Consider the following 17995-nt stretch of genomic DNA (forward strand, 5'->3'; position numbering starts at 1 on the left):
GACATACTCTTGATTGCATTTGTTTTTACATGGTGGAGAGAAAAAGATTCTCTTAATTTACTTTGATTAATTTTAAAAGTGCACTGGGACATCTATGAGGTTTTCACATCTTTAAGGCTATTATGTGGCACAAAGATGATTAAGATCTGAAAAATCTAACTGAGCAGCCTCCAGATCTTTTGGTTATGCACCAGGTTATCCGTCCAGCACCGTGAATACACTATGATAAACAGCTAGAAGATAGGAACAAGTCTATCACTCAGAAATAGCATAATCGCTTCAGCAAATATATAGAATGCACTCAGATAATTAGGTATTAAGTTTTTTACTAGCTAGCACTAACTAGTCATGCAAACTCTTTTTTTGCAAGTTTAGGTGTGGCTCTCTTGGCACTGACAGCAATGTTCCTTAGGTCACTAAAAATGCTGCTCCAGAATGATGTGAACTTCGTCTTTTCTAGTCTTCCCATTCTGAAGATTTTTTTTTTTGGTGACCTTGCCAGCAGTACTATAAGAATTTTTTAAACATTACATCTTTCTTGTTGAGCTCAAACCCATCTATCATAAACTGTAAGAGCTGTCTGCTAATCACACCAGTGTATTTTCTGCAAAGTTTACTGTTAAACTTCTCACATCGTTCTTAAAAATTTGGATAATTTTAGAAAAAAATCTCCAATCACACATAATGTTTGCTTTGTTAACACGAGAATTCTATTGTCTATAAGCACAGCCCATTGCTTTAGTCAGAGTGTTTTAGAACCACTGCCTTGTATGAGTTAGTACAACAGTCTGTATGAGAATAATAAACAAGATAAACGCTACTGATTTATTTCACATGAATAGGTGAGAACAACAAGGTTTCTGAGAGGAACATCTAATTTGAGGTAAGAAATTCTTTAGCTAGTTTAGCTTTCATATCATAAGCATAAATAGATGCTGCCAAACATGGAAAATGTATTTATAAACAACACAAAAACTGTATAAAGAGATACCATATTAGAGATTCAAAGAAAACGTTTTAAAAACACCAAGAAATCAAGGAATGGTTAAACTGCAGAGAAAGTAAGGCTGTTGGAAAATGGCATTTTTTTTTTTTTTAAGAAGAAAGTCTGTTCAAACAAGAAATACAGAAAAATGTCAACCCTGGCATGTTAGGTTTAAAAACAAAATGAAGCAGGCCAAGAGGGTTTGAAGAACGCTTGCACAGAGGCATAAAAGGCAGTAATAATTATTTTTCAAACACACTAGGAGAGTAAACCTGCTAAGGTAGCTATACAGCTAACAGAAGATCAAAGGATAAAAGAAGCTCTTGGAAGACAGGATCACCGCAGAGAAGTACTGGTAGAGAAGTTCAGGAAGACAGTTGATAAGTGACTACCGGGCAGTGACTACAACTACTGGGGCCAGGGAGAATTCACTGAGGTGAGCTAGAGGACACCAGGGATGAAAGCAGCTGAGCCATCAGCTCCTGTGTCCTTGCTCAACCTGCCTCCGCACCAGGAAGACGAAACAGGCAAATGGACTCCAGAGGGCTGCAGGGAGCTACAAAGCAGCAAGTCTGAAAGTTAAAGGCAAATTAGCCGCTAGCTCTGCTTAAAAAAACAAGAGCAAGTAATGGAAAAGACAAACTGTGAAGAGCCAGCATGGGTTTTATAATGGTCCTGCTCCACTGCACACAAACATGAAAGATCCTGTTGATAAAGTCCACTGTTGAATGCTGAGTGACAGAGAAAGTCACTCAAGGTTTGGTGGGCTGCGGAGTACAGAGGAATGCCCTCATATGAATAAAAAGCGATCAAAACAAAGGAAGGAGGTTAGAAAAAAAGTGTCAGTTAATTGCATCCCACTGAGTTATTAAATGTATTTATAAGGGACTGTGGAAAGGCTGTGGAGGAGGTGACAAATTTTGCTGATATTTCTAAATATTTCAGGGTTTAAAAAAAAAGAGGACCACACGGGGAAAAAAATGCTAAAAACGTGAATGGGAGACAAAATAATAGATGAAATCCAACACTTAAAAATGCTAAGTTTTCTCTAAAACCTCATCCCTGCCACCTAGAACTAAGGAAGTTTCCCTATAGAATTGCACTATTCTTGTACCAATCTCTAAGCATGAACTATCCAACTCTAGAAAGCGGATATCAAACTTGTTGGTCTAACTCAGTACACATGCTCTTATATCTTTATTAAACATTTTACAGAGAAATCAGTATACTATTTGTGAAACAGAAGAAGAAAGTTGTTAATGTGGAAGAAAGAGAGATGGATTTTCCAAGTGGATTCTGTTAACCTCCTAAATGACTTAGAATTTTGAAATAATCTAAGCAAAGATCAAATCTTTCAAGCTTACTGACATTTTTTTTTTCCTATTTCTGAATCCTTAGCTCTACAATGCCCTCATAACTAGATATTCATTTGAGCATTTGGGAAATAACAGCCCGAGAGCTCACAAAGAATTACCTGAGATAAGTGAAGCCAATTTTGACATTTTGGTAATGTCTCTTCACATAATCTATCTCACAATCACCACAAGCAGCAATCATAATGAAGATAGTATCACTTCCAGTTTTGTCAAATAGGTTGATAGGAGAGAGTAATCATAAAACAAAATTTCTATTTCAAACAGCTTCAGAAATTATTGCTATAGTGCATTTTAATTTAAAATCAAAGTATAAAGAAAGACATTGAACCATTCAGAGGGGGTTCTGATTCCTTCTCCTCCCACTCCTTTCCTGCTTATTAAAGCATAGAGAAAGAAGAAACACACAAATATCCATTCTTTCTTTCATCATCAGCTGGTAGTTTATCCCCACTAAACACTTCCCAGAGTGCAAGGAAGATATTGCAATGGCGAAGAGGAAAGTGAACTTTTGATTTCGGTATCCTTCAACTCATGTGAAAAGAAAAATCCTGGAAATTGCCACCCCAGAAATATGGGAAATGTATTTTTTCTAATTTTGGACTTTGCAACATACTGTAGCCGCACACAACTGGTTAAGCCTCCAAAGCTTCCAATGGAAAAAAAAGAAAAAATACTGGGCGTAAAGAGCTCACAGATTGCATAGGATGTTGAACAATGTTTAGAAACCAAAGTCTAATTTTTTCTTCCTTCTACCGACAGATGGTGCTACAATGCCTAACCTACCCAATGCCAAGAGTAGCGTTTATTTAAAGAGAGAAATTTGAGATAGAGTTAAATCTACTCTTAATGAAATGTGTAAAGGCATATTTTTGTGTAAGGGCATTTATGACTTGTAGGAGATTGTAAAAATGTAACATGGCAATGGAAAGAACTATAACTTTGTCAAGCTGACTACAGGCAGCCTACAATTTGCACCATCCGTTATCTTCAAACACTCATTTCAGATAGTTTGCTGAAAACCCTCACTGGTTGAAAAGACCAACTTAATTTAAATCATTCCAAAATTTTCTGTTCAATAAGGTCATTGCCATTAAACGTGAATACAGTTCTGTGCAAAGAGTGTTGCAAGAGTCATGAGTGTATTTGTGACACAAGTTCTTCATGATTAAAAACAAGAGGGCAGGGGCTGGTAAGGGATTAGACAAAGAATAGGGTCAAGTATAAAACCTTTCCATCTTCCCCCCTGTGATTGTCACGAACACAACTATCATCTGAAGAAATTAGAAAGTCCCAAAATACCTTCTCATATTTTTTTGAGAGTACTCAGAGATTCTCTTTGACTTAAGGATATTTTGTCACAATTGATTTGCAGTTCTCTTAAGCTACTTCCACGGATTTAAAATAACATCTTCCAACATTTAATGCAAAGCAGAAAAGGTGCAGAATACACAGAATTAGGAATTAACAGAACCACGGAATTTTGTTTTCTGCCGAGAAGCTATACAGAGGAATGCTTGCCTAGCCTTGCATCTTACCTCTGTCAAGGCAGTACTTACATTAACATTAAGATTAGTTTTTCAGCATGAGCCATAAAGCAAAACATTCAGTTTATTACAGCTAAACTATGGCCTATAAATTGATACTGAGCAAGAATTAAAACTGTGAGGAAGTCTAAGTTTTCCGCATGAAGAAACATAACTGAACAGAAAAGGGCAACAAATTTTACAGCAGCTGGAAATGCTAGATTTAATTATTGAAGAGAAATCATGCAGAGAAGTTAGCTGCCTAACATGATTTATAACAAATGTAAAGGCAGAGTCACGTGAAATTCTCAGTTAATCAACAGAAACAAGCAATAAGAATACCGGTACTTTATATTTCTATGGATGATGAGAAATCGAAAGAATAAAATCAAAAAAGGAAGTTAAGAGACTGTCAAAGTTGCACAGTCTTTTTAAAGAAGAGGCACCAGGAGGTGGGTTGGTTTCTAAATTATGACAGTCATTACATTTTACAGATATAATGTTTGACAAACGTGGCCACTATTTCTCAGACACGAAGTGCGGAATCCTTTTCCAAACATTTTGGAGGTTTTTAATAAAATTGTGTTGCATTGCTCATTGCTTCTCTACACATACACACGATATTCAGCTTTATGAATGGTTCTATGAAGAACAACTATCCCCCCACCATTTTCCCGATCTTTAAGCCAAAAACATGAATTGCTGGAGGAATAATCACCCGAAATATTTTACACAGTCACAGACGGGGCATCACCGATTTCAGTCAAAATCTTGCAGTGCCATCCAATGTCAAATAAAACTATACTAGAAAGATAAGACTTGATGATGCTTGAACACTTCAGGTCTATAACACCTGCAGGTTTACATATTTGAATTCTATAAATATGTATATTCACACACAAATGCATGAAAAGATTTATATAAGGGACATCTATCCAAGGCAATTGGTGCTCTTGTCATAAATTACAAAATAAAGTCAATTAGAGCAGAAAACTCCCTCCCCCTCCTCGCACCAAATCCAATTATTCTCGTAGGCCCAACTCTGCAGCAGTCTGCACAAATAATCACTCTGAGACACAGTGCAAAACGCCAGATTTTTCAAGGTCATTTGCAGAAAGCAGCCTGGGTAGTGGCATGAAACTAGTTGTTAGAATTCAGGCATAAAGCAATTACTCTGCAGGATTTTCAGCTCTGCCATGCAACTCAGGGTGAAATTTGCAAAAGTGTTCAAATGACCTGTGCATATAAATCCCAGGGACACCAAGAAAGTATCAGTGACTTATGTTGGAGTGCTCACATTTCCCCATCTAGTGCAAAATCAGGAGCTTCACTCTCCCTTCCCCAGCATAAATGACTGTAATACTGCTTCATCAGGCTTGCTTGATGCTCAGGAACACTGTAAAATTGGTACATTTGGCTCAGCTTCCTCTGTGACATATTTGTTCTCAGCTGTAACCAGAGAGATAACAGTGCTTGGAAAGGAAGGATCAGAATAATGGTGAAGTTGCAACTAAAAAACTGTATTCATTCATTGATGCCCTGAATTTACATGACAGAACCCTGCATTTCGCCTAGATTTGCCCCCTACGCTTGCGCACACCTTCATGTATGGCGTGCATCTGAAGAACAACTGCGAGCTGCTCATCTCATCGATAGCACCACATCATGCATGGAGCTTCTGCATAAATCCAGTGCAAAAGGCGTCACGCAAGTCCCACTCCAATGATTATCAGGCAATGGAGAAAAGGATGCACTTTTCATCTCCACAGGACTGTCGCCAAAGTCTTGATGTAATAAATGAAACACGCCTGCTATTTCACCACTGCAAAATGGTACTGTAGATACCTTACAACATCTCTGTTTGCAGGAGGGGGTAACTAGCTCTAGATGAAGTGCAGATATGTTATTAAATAACGCACAGCTTGAATCCTGGGGCCAACACCAATGACCTTTAGAATATAAGCACTGTCTAAGCCAAATATGCTTTCATCTTTGGGGAGTATTTTTTCAAGTAAAGATTTAAGAGAAAAACAGTTTAGAAATACGTTAAACACAAATGTGCCTTCAATCTCTTAATGCTTCTTTCTAAAAACAAAACCACAAGTAGTATCACATATCAGAAGAAAGACTAAGTACTCTTCAAGCAGAATATTAGTGAATTTAGTGAGACTTAAGTTTGTTTTTATTTAAACAAGGAAAAATTAATGCACATAAAAAGGAGCTACATGAAGCAGCTGAGATCCAAAATTGGAGATTTTAGAGACAGATTAAGTGAAACAGCAAACAAATTAAACACACAAAGTTGTTCCTTGTTTTTCAAGGCTGTTAATTCATCTTCAGCATTTCCCTCCCTGCCCCCACCCAGACTTGCATCCTGACTGGGGTGCTAAGCAGTTTAAATCCGTACAGTGATACCTGCTTCCAGGAAAAGAGCACTAGTACGGCACAATTCTCTCCCCTCAAACTATTCTTTGAAGATTCAGACAAGTTCTGAGCTCCCCCGCACAGCCTGTTCTTCCATCAAAGTTAGTTGCAATAGGGACCGGTCAAAACGCATCTTCCAGGATTTAAATTCCTTGATTAAAACCTAATCCCAGCCATAGAGTTCTCAAACATCTTGGGTCTAGTGTTTTTGGTTTTAGAGACTTAATTTCTTACCTCAAATTCAGCATGCCGATGAATATCCTCTGCTCGCTGTCTACTCAAGATAAACTCTGCTTCATTAGCCACTCTTACTAAATGGTCCTTCATAGTTTGACTCAGTAACCTACGGACAGAAAATTTTAAGAACTTCCTTATAATAATTCTCATAATTTATAATACCTCTAATATATACACAAATATTTTGAACTCTGTTACATAATACTGACTTATGTTTATGTTCTGTTCGTGAACAATATTACTAAACAAAACGTACACTTTACTAATTCAATTTACTTGAAATACACATATAGGTATGCAAGACGGTCACATACACAGACTACAGGTTGAAGAAAACCAAGCAATTTATGCATATAAATATACACAGTGAATGTTCTAATGCAACTGATACAAAGGCTAAATGAAAAACTGAACTTCCCTGAAGAACAGTTACAAAAATCAGGATTCTACATTAAATATACATTTAAGTAATACTTTCAGGACTATAAAATATCCTTAGTCTCACAAACAAAATGTTAAGTCATGCAATGTTCCAGCTTCTGAGCAGAATAAAGCTCTAATTCAATCTGAAATTTCTGAAGCCTTCATAAACCTTAAGAGTGCACAGCTTGAGCAGTTTATGAATGGCAGCAAAGCTGACAGATTGAATTATAACCCAGTCATTCTGGGAGTTCATATATTGTTACTAAAAACATTCAAACATATTCCTTTTTAATTAGTTACATTGAGATTCATAAAGTTAAAATTGGCCATACAGTAGGTGCTCTGTTTTAGGAGGTTTCAAGAGGTACAAGAAGTACATATTTTCAAAGATCACTCAGAGTTACAGCAGACAAATTCATTGTATTCTCTACTGGTTAGCTTTTCAAAATACACAGTATTACACTATAAAATAAACTTTTTGTAAGGCTTTCAGTTGCTATGGTAGAGAAAATCAGCAAAACACAAAATCACTTGCTTGCCTTGCAGGTATAAACCAAAATACATTTCAGCAAGTTGACTGAGTCTACCGAGACTCTTTATTTACAAACCTGGGTGATTATTATGCAAAATACTTCTAATGTAGACAACTTTAATTTTATGAACCAGAACATACTGCTTATCTAAACTAAGGTTCCATCTGTGTCTACCTCCATGTTTGACAGGAGGGCCATCCTACAAGCCTACTTCAGTGAAAAGAAAAAAAAAAAAAAATCCAAAGTCAAGAAAACATCTGAAGAGGGCAGAGCTCTTTGTTCCTTGCTTCTTGCACTACAGGGCTAGGAATGCTGTAGCATAACACCTAATGAGACCACATGGTCATGAACCAATCGGCTGAAGTCACTGTCTCCATGTAGATAAGTCTTGCAAAAAAGAAATACGAACAATTCATTGCTTGAAGTAAGACTTCATTGTCTTACTTCAAACCATATAGAAGCCAATGTGTTAGGACTATGTTTTTATTTTTCTTACTCCTACCATTTTTAAGTAGATCCTTTTGGTTAATATTTTCTGCATTCACTAGTGACAACTTTTTACTTCCCAAAAAAACCAGAACCCACGCTGCTGCATGATTTGATTTTATACCTTTTCAAAGCTTAAAAATTAGAAAAAACAAACCAGTTAAGACACTGCTCAAACATTGTGTGACCAAAAAAAAATAGAAAAAAAGTGTCACTAATAAGGTACAACAGAGTTCTGTAAAATATAAATCCTTACTCATAAACCAGAAAACAAACAAACAAAAATACAACAACAAAAAAACTGGCAGAACCAAGTTTCATAGTTATTACATCATCGCAGTTTCCAGCCATTTGAATCTCATCAGTTTCCAAGGTACCCAGTGACACTCATCTAACATGCAGACATTTAGATAAATATTTTTTATTAAGCTAAGGGCTTTCTAAAAATATGAGGGTCATAAAAACTGATGTATTTAACAATTTACTTTTCGTTAACCTGATTAGGGAAAATACCAGTCATCTTGTAAAGCAGCCACCTATGCTACGTTCAAAAAAGCAGGACATATAATGAATAATTGTTTTACCGATTTATTACACAGATATTCCTTTTTATCTACTAAATGTAACCCGTAAACTATCCAGCGTATGATTGACTGTACGTCGGCAGTTATTGTGCATTTGCAGAGATGATGGAATTGTTGCAAGCAAAGAACTATATTCCCTGATAAACTACAGTCTTAAAACAGATCAGAAGTCTACCCAACAAAAAGGTAAATAGCTTCTGAGTATCAGAAGCGGCTTGTTTCCCTACAGTTTGTCCCCTACATTTTCTCATTTGCCTTATGATATTCACTACTAGACCAGCATGGTGGAATAAAAAGAAATACATATCAAGTACACAGCTGACTTGCAAAAATCCAATTTTAAATTTGCTTGCTTTTCCCAAAAGGATCAAGTAATTTGGGTTTATTTTCTTTCCCAGATGTTTATCTTCATGAAATGTGTGAACTTAACTATTCCTGATATTTCTATCTCAGTTGCAAATATCATTGGATTTGGCTAACATATTCAAAAGGACTGAACAAGACAGATGAATAATAATTATACACTCCTTGTTTCCTTAAGTTACTAGTCAAAAGGCCCTGAGGAAGAAGAGCTTGCAATTAAAGAACAATTAAAGAACTGACAAGATTTATGACTCTCCCATGCACTAAGAACTGTAACTGAAATAATTGAAGTTTATATATACATGGATACAAACACATAAAGTCTTCTATAATTAATAATGTTTTCTTAAAAACATGGCTTTGCAAGTATTTACTTGATGTCATTTTGGCAGCCAAAAAATTCTTAAGACTAAGAATTAAGGAAAAATCTCAGTTATCGTAAGCACATAATAGTAACTCCAATCTGTGTTCATATAAAATTTTAGAAGCTTCATATTATTATGCAAACTGCAAAATTGAGCTTCTACAGGTCTTCGGTGGTGAGGATAAAGACTACTTGCTACATAAGCGAGGTCTATAAAAGTCTATATATGTGGTTTATACCACATGACAATCATGTTCATTAGTTAAATTCAAGACACCTTGAAGAACAAATTTCCATCTGTTTTCTGACACTTTTTCCAAATACAGCATTTACTTAGTTTCATTTTCTTCTAGTAATGCTTATATTATTTTAGTAACAATTCAAGTTTTATCATTATCTAAGTTTCATTTGAATTTTCTCTTGGAAAACAGTATCTGTATATATCCTGATTAAAATAATACTCAGCCTTATGCTTTGACATGCATTTGCCTTGTTAAACCACCAACTATATATATATTTATACATATATGCAATGGTGCCATGATCTAACAGAGGCACCCCAAAGACAAAGGCAAATCCAAGTGCTCGGCATCGCTATAAGTTAATATATCTCTGCTTAGATGCCTAAATGAATTTGTAATCATCTACTCTTGGACACCAATTTTGAAAACCTTGGCAACTATTTCTTTTTCATTTGAAACAACAAAAAACATAATTGAACACAAAATTTTATACAGTGTAGCCCACTGCTTGCACAAGAAACAACTGTTTACCAGCAAAGATTGCTATTGAGGAAAACACAAAAAGCTTATTCTTCCAAAAGTATTAGTTCTACTCCAAACTACATAAAGCATGCTTTTGTGTATATGAGAATAGCTATAAACTGCATTAACTAGATGAGAAAAGCTTATAAGAGGGAAATGATTTCTTCTAAAGCAGAAATGAGAAATTTAGAAAAAAAGCAATTCTCCTCATTAAGGCACTAAGTACACTTTATGGATTTAAAGAATCCATCGTTCTTTCCGGCATCTGCTCAGGTCTCCTACACAAAACTGATCATGCACATTTTTCCCCAAAGTAGTTTCTCCACAAAACTGTATGTTCACTTTGAGCTACAAAATAACTTTCAGAAAGATGATTCCCCTCACACTTTTTTAATGGTTTGAAGAAAGTTTTATACCCCACAAATATTATTTTAGAATAAGATAATTTTAATGTCTTTTTTTTTTTTTAAGTGTTTTTTTTTTCCTCCTCCTTCTTCTTCTTCTAACAACAGGATCCTGGTCTTTTCCTTTGTGAAATAAAAAAAAATCCATCTCTAAAAGTACTTCTCCAGATAAATACTTTTTTTCACAGTGAAAAGACAACTTTTGACCTCTTAAATAGACTGAGGTCCTCACCTTCTTTGAGTATGAGCAGCCGAAGTGAAAGAGAAACTTCAGTTAAATATTCTTCTTGCTTGAGTTTCATAATCGCTGTATATTAACCCAAGGACAATGTCTGCCTTCTCATTATTAATAATCTCACATGTCTTGTTAACATCTAAAATTGTCAGTGCTATTAATTAGCAGATGCTGCTGAAAGTGGAGACCTACACCTCTTCTCTGAGAAACCCACCTTGGTTTTGGCTTTGTTAACTGAAAAGTTATTAACATTTTTGTAATCCTTAGCAGGAGAAGAGGATTATTTGGAGTGACAATAGACAGTGCTTTAAACATAGCATCTGTGTGTAAAGAGCAGGGACTATGGCACATCAGGCCTACCCGTCTGCCTTCACTGCCCACCATATTCAAGATCTCAAACACTCTGATCTTTACTTGCCTAAGCACTTTTTTCTTGACTAAAATATTTCATCATGTGACCAACTTTGAAGAGATAAGCAGTCTAGTAAATATAAGCAATGGGATTCATCCCATACTGGAAGTTAAATATATACTTGCATACTATGCCAGGTGAGGAATGAAGTGCTAAACAATTGAGAGATGGAGCCTCAGCCAAACAGATGAGATATCTGGATTTTTATTGTGCTGGAACAAATGCTATGAGATTATGAAAAAGAAAATCTCAAGATACTACACAAAACAAGCAAGTAAGAGAAGATATAAGAGGGAACAAAAAGGAACAGAAAAGATATGCATGAGAAGAGAGCCAGAGAAGGATAAATTCTGGCTTTGTATTTCTAATATCCAACAATTATCAATTTTAGTAAAAATACTAAAAAAGCTTCATAAGTGACATTTACAACTGTTAGTGATAAATTTCTCAAAATATTGCAGAGGGGGATTATGAACATTCCAGATGCTGCCACAGACAACACACAGATAACCAGGAAAGGAAGATCAAGGTAAACTTTCCTCCTTGTTCTCCTCATAAACCTAGCATATAAGAGACTCTCTTCTTTCAAAAGGAGATATGCTTTACAATTGGATGTACTCTATTTTTTATGGTATGTGACTACTCCATGTGCTAAGCGTTGGAACTACTAATGCCAGAGCATTGCTGTGTTGAACAAGGACACTTTACAGATATGCTGCTCAGTCACTGAAAAAGATAGGCAAGTCCATAAGGTCCTAAGCTTCTGAATGCATTTATTCCCTTTAAAATAGCTGGGGAAATAAAAATAAATAATAAAGAGCAGTGTCACCAAGAAGCTGTTCTGGATGTGCAGTAGCATAAACTTTAGGAGCACTATAAAAAAAATAGCTAAGAGGGGACACACCGCTCCAGTTTTTTCTAACTTTAGATAGCTACTTAAAACATACTGAAGCCTGGTGAGAAATAACATGAAATTATGTTCACATCTGGATATGGTCGTATGATAGATTTTTTTAAAAATTATAATAGTAGAAGCCCTGAATACACACTGAGTGTAGGATAAATATCTTGTCACTCTCGAACTAACTTATGTCTTAAAAAACATTTTATAAAAGCATTTTATATAAAAAAATTAAGAATTCACAGGCACTCAAGTGGTTTCTGATTTTTTTAATAGAACGAGCAAACTAAACACTCTAATACATACACAAAGTTAATAGCATCTCTGATAACTGAAGTATAATTTTTAACCACTAAGATATAGTTCTTTCCAAAATGCTTATGCTTAATCATTAAGCTGCAACATAGTTCATATGTTTCCAGTTACACAAAGATGATGCAATTTAAATCCATGCAGAGATGATCAAACAAAAGTCAGTGAAAAAAAAACAGTTTTAAAGATGGTCGTGTATGTCACATAATAGCTTAGCGTGTACATGTGCACACACTCAAAACCATGTAATTTTGAAAACTAACTCAAATTACATAATCATCTCTGCCTTACATGCAGGCTGTAACTTTTCAGCACGTTAGATGTTGTTTGGCGTCTAGCCTAACCACCTTTTGTGATTTGGTTCAAATTCGGGCACTAACAAGGCTGCTTCTACTACAAAGCCAACATGACAGTAAAAATGTATATATATATATATATACACACACACACACATGTATAAAAATCATCAAAAGAAAAAACCTCCAAAAATTACATAGAATGGGTTATTAAAATGCAAGAAAATGTGGAGAACACTTTCTCCTACAGAACCAAACTAAAGGGCAGGTCCTCCATTCCCAAAAGATCAAGACAGGGGCTGCAATAAGGGAAGCAGACTGGTGGCAATCAATTCTAGTTTGGACATGACTACATTTATCTTTTTTTTTTTTTCTGAGCCTTTTTCGGTCAATTATGCACAAAGGCATAAGTGTGTCACTGATCATCCATTTTTTCATTAATAGCTGTATTTTTCTAACTATTTTCCATCACAGAAGTTGCTCCCATGGCAACGCATTCTCCACCATTCATTCCTTGGGAGTGACGACACTTTGCGAGGGAAAGACGATTGAACGGGGCAGCCCACATCTGTCCTCCATTTGCTCTTAGGAGAGTGTGCAGTAATTGGCCAACTACTTGGCAACTATCTGGCGTTAAAAAATATTTGCATTTATGACCAGTCAAGAGTAATATATACAATTTAAGATACGAAACAGCAGATGACATATGCTGAAACTGTCTTAGCACAGTTCTTTTAACAAAAATGCCAAAGCAATACCTGATTATAGAATCACTGTTTTTATACCACTGTATATTATGTATTGGGGAAATACCAGTTACCGCTCTTTATATATGGAAAGGCTTTTATTTATTTATTGGGTATATTTTTACTTTCTAAAAATCTCCTGTTTGTGAGCTGTCTGCTTCTCTCCTTCCTCCAGCAACTTTTTAATTCAATGGATAATTCCAACTAGTCTTTTTAATGGAAGGGTCAAGCTTCCTCCAAAATGTTAATTACAGTCCAGTTATATATCCAGTTAAAGAAAAGATTCCTTGAAAGTGTTCTTTAAAAATAAATTAAAAAAAAAAAAAAAAAGAAAAAAGAAAGAAAAAGGGGGAACTGAACTTTATTGAAAAGCCAGAAAACCCAGAATAGGAGAATCCTTTGATATTGTAGAATTTTTATTAGTTTTCATTCTTTATTAGACAACAGAGGATCTAGCCTTAAGAAAAATGCCACAGAAAAAGCCAAGTTAATTCATTTTGCTTCCCCTGCATATCCTTGTGAATGCTTGGGTTTTGTTTGCTTGTTTTGATTCCTGATTTGAAAGTGGGGTGGCAATGGCATATAAATTATATACACATTCTGTTAATTTAATGAGGTTTTCTTTTCACCAAACTATGCTATGCAAGAATTTTTTTTTTTTTTTTAAAGCAACTAGTCTGACAGCGCCCACTTACAGACGCATAAACACATACAACTTAACATATCATGTAAACCTCTGGATGACAAAGAAAACTGTGTGTTGGAGAAAATTAAAGCCAAGCATGTTCAAGAGGCTCTTCAACTGGAATCCTGAAAGACTGATTGCTGCAGCATGCTTAGGATACTGATCCCTCAACCCCTGCCATGCCAGAGCCATTATCACCCCAAAGGGGATAATAACTGTCATGCCTGGTCTCAGGCGCGAGTACGTTTGTTAGTGCACTGGCTGATACAGAAAATAAGGTCTAGCATAAGAGATGCTTCACATCTAAATGTGCTAATGAATCAAAGCGACAGGAGAGAGTTTTAACCGTCACGGAGCCAACGAGTTTTTTGCTAACTGGTCGAAAAGAGGAAATAACAGTCTAACAAAGATGTGTTTTTACATCAGAGGAAATAAAAAAAAGCTTTTCCCAGTTCAGGATAATAACTTGACCATCTTCTGCATAAGGATGAAATACGCTTAGTTTCAAGCTGAAGGATAAGACATTTATAGGTGTGCTGACAGTTTGGAAGCCATCAAAAGCAGGGACTGGCAGCAAGAGCTAAGCAGTCCCACCCAAAGGAGAGCTTTACTAAACAAAGCTGGTGTCGTGATCTATGAGCTCTTGGGTCAAAGTGCCAACAAAGACTGCCCTAAACACAAACCCAAGGGTAAAAGGCAAGTACAAAGACTGAAATTGAGCATGGCAGCAGACAGCATTTGAACAGGTTAAGGGAGATATTTCGCAGTCTATACCTCTGCTCCACACATGGCACTGTACATTGGAAAGCAGTGGGTACAGGCAAATTTGTAACCAGATTTCAAAGTATTCCCAGACATTAATGTAACAGTGAACAATATTTATTCACTTTTATTAAAAACAGATTCATATTCAAAATAGTGGGTTTTTAAGCTCACATTCCCTTTCACACAAAGAAATGTTGTTTTCTAATACCTGCTACTTCAGCTTTTCACTTAACACATTCAGTACCTTCTTGTTTCTCTGGACAGCTTTTTTGTTTGCCTGCTTTTTTGTGTGTGTTTCTTTTTCCTCCTTAAAGGACAAAGCTTTCTCCTAGCCCTCAAAAGACTTCACCTGTGTTTATACAATACAGATGGGTGTACTGTTCTGTATTTCCCCATACTAGTCGCCTGCCGAGAGCTTTTTTTCCCCATTCTTAAACTCCAGGATTGACTGAGCACATAGGAATCAATTCTGCCACATATCTGCAGTGAACCTGACCTATGTGGGAAGCCTGGGCACAACCATGTACACAGCACATCAATTCCTTGCAGCAATTACACAGGGAGAATTGGTGACTTGTAAACAAGCATTCAGCCCAAGCACCTCCTGAGTGCAGTACACACAGGAGACCTTGTAAGTCCCAGAGGCAGACTTGCTGCTCACATTTCTACTCAGGGAATTCTAGTCAAAACATGGCAAGCCTAAATGTAAAACTTTCCCCTGGTGTGAGGTTGAGAGGCACATTCGTACCTTTCGCATAAGAGTTAAAAACAAAACAAAACAAAAAAACACTTTTGAAAGCATCTATAAGAAGAGATTTAGATTTCTTCTTTATTTTTCTCTTCTTGAAACATGCTGTCCTTGCCATCTGATATTTAGAACACACTCTAGGATTAAAAGAAGCTACATCACATGGTATCTTGAAAACTAGCCCAAAAATTAGTAATAAACATCAGGAATAAAATTGTGCATTACAAAGCTTATGGGATGACTAAACCTACTTCTATTAGGAAAAGAGACAGTAACAATTCTGTGAGTCCACAACTTCCAGGCAGTTCTTCCAGTCCTTGATTTCCTATTCATCCAATAGTGCACTCATTATGGTACCCACAGATATTCTTACTACTTCACTCAAGTCAATATTGTCCTCTCTAATCTTTCTAAAAGACAATGTGGTTATAAACAGTATACGTGTCAAAGAATTAAGAATTAAGAAATTATATGATTATGCAGGTGAAGTTCACATCAGTGTCATTCCCTTTTAAAGTTATAATTAAAAACTTTGAGCTCTTGGAGTTGGTAAGATTATAATGTTGTTGCAAAACAACATAAAACAAATACAATAAAGATATATTTTGAAATGTTTTAGCACAGTGTAGGTGCATATGCAAGGAAAATAATGTGAAGTCTATAAAAACAGAAAAAAAAAAGTAGCTCTGGAATGTAGTTCATGCCATATGAGGGATAATGGTTTCATTTTAGCAGACGCTGAGAAATTCTAAAGCATCACCAATTCAGCAGTACCTTTAAATGACCTTATAAACAGCAGTGGAGGAAAAGACCTAGATATAAGGGGGCATGTTTAAGAATTGGATCCCTACTCCCTATTCCTGAAACAGCTCTGCTGCATGAGTCAGGCACAAAGTGAAGTAACAATTACTTAGGTATTTTCTGCTAACCAAAACCACACTTCTCGGTCTTCAGGGGCTCCTCTGTCCCCAAGACAACCTTTCTACTAAGGCTAGCCCATAAAGTATTGATGTTGATGGAGGTGGGAGAGCGATTTCATCCGTCTCCATGATGGGAAGTGTAGGTTTGTCATAAATAAATAAATAAATAAATAAATAAAAATAAAAAAGGTCAATCCCCAACATCTTTGCAGACAGAACGCACTCTGAAAACTTGACCTGGACAAGCAGAGTAACTGCTAGGGGAAATGCTGCTTGCAATTCAGCCTCGGTAACAGATTTGTTAATGATCATCATCTCACTCAGACCAACCTTCCATTGTGGTTTACATGTGTGGGGGATTTTGGCATTATCTGCACTATTAAAACATTAATCAAGGGCCAAATTTACAGCAGTGAGGTCAAGACAGGGCAGGCTTGCATAATAGGAAACAACTACAGGCCAGATCTTAACACTGTAACTGAACACCCTTGTTACTTTACCTTGGCCCATGGGATCAAGATTAGTAGCAGAATGTTCTTTTCTGCCTCAGAACGGTGTTTCCGCTACCATAAACCCCCATGCAACCATTAAAATGGTCATTACTTTGGCATACCTTGACAATATCTACACATTTTAGAAGGAAAATCTCAAATAGCTATTTTTCGTGGCCCTAAAATGCTAGAAAGATATTTATATTTATATTTTACTTCAGGTGCTATATTTCGGTAATGGTCTTGAAAGAAAAAAAACTTCCATTTTTCATTCAGTAACTATCCTAATCCTGCAAAATTGATTTTCTATTGAGATGCTTACTAGCTTGACCTACTTACTAACAGAATTTAGGTTTACAAAATGGCTTTTCTTATAATGCTTCTTAGCTAACTCATTGAGACATCTTCAAAAAATCCTTTAGGAAAAGTAAATATTGCTCTTAGTCTGACTCAACAATCGATTCCTAATGAAGAAAATATTGATGGTTCTCAGTAGTCACTACAAGTCAAAGAGCATGGCCTCATCAGCTGCTCTGTCGTTTTCTCTAAGTCCCAGTTAAAAAAAAAATCCACATATCATTATTGATAGAACATTTAACCAAATTGGTAACATTACCAGAAATTTTAATATCTTAAAATAGAATGAAAGAGCTATACTTTAATGAGGTAGATAGAAAACAAATGCCCAAACCAGAATCTAATTTCTGAGACAAAGGTTTATCTTCCAATTCCTGGTTAGAATGCCTTCTAAATATCAATTCCCCTCCTCAAGAGATTAGCTGAATACAAATTATAGTATCAATGTTAACCAGTGCACAAGGAGAGGAAAAAAAAATCCATGACATGCTCATAAGTGAAACAATTAATAGCACTAAAGGGCATCTAGATTCAGGAAAATGCCATAATTAATATTTAAACGAATAGAAGGTGAATTTCAGCTCACAAAACTCAAAGGAATTCACACACATACACACACACACACAAAAAAAAACACCACAAAAATACTACATTAATGATT

General features: G+C 35.9%; 1 protein-coding gene across 1 annotated transcript in view; it reads right to left on the minus strand.

Annotated features, from left to right (window-relative positions):
• The window catches only part of LRBA (LPS responsive beige-like anchor protein), a 356226-nt gene that overhangs the window by 225891 nt on the left and 112340 nt on the right, over positions 1–17995 (minus strand). The window contains exon 35 of the mRNA XM_088526587.1: positions 6543–6651. Coding sequence (XP_088382713.1) covers positions 6543–6651 — 109 coding nt within the window. The remainder of the gene's footprint in view (positions 1–6542; positions 6652–17995) is intronic.

This window comes from Tinamus guttatus, unplaced genomic scaffold (assembly GCF_059628265.1).
Source record: "Tinamus guttatus ecotype Peru unplaced genomic scaffold, ASM5962826v1 Tinamus_guttatus_pri_ptg000247l, whole genome shotgun sequence".
Lineage (NCBI taxonomy): Eukaryota > Metazoa > Chordata > Aves > Tinamiformes > Tinamidae > Tinamus > Tinamus guttatus.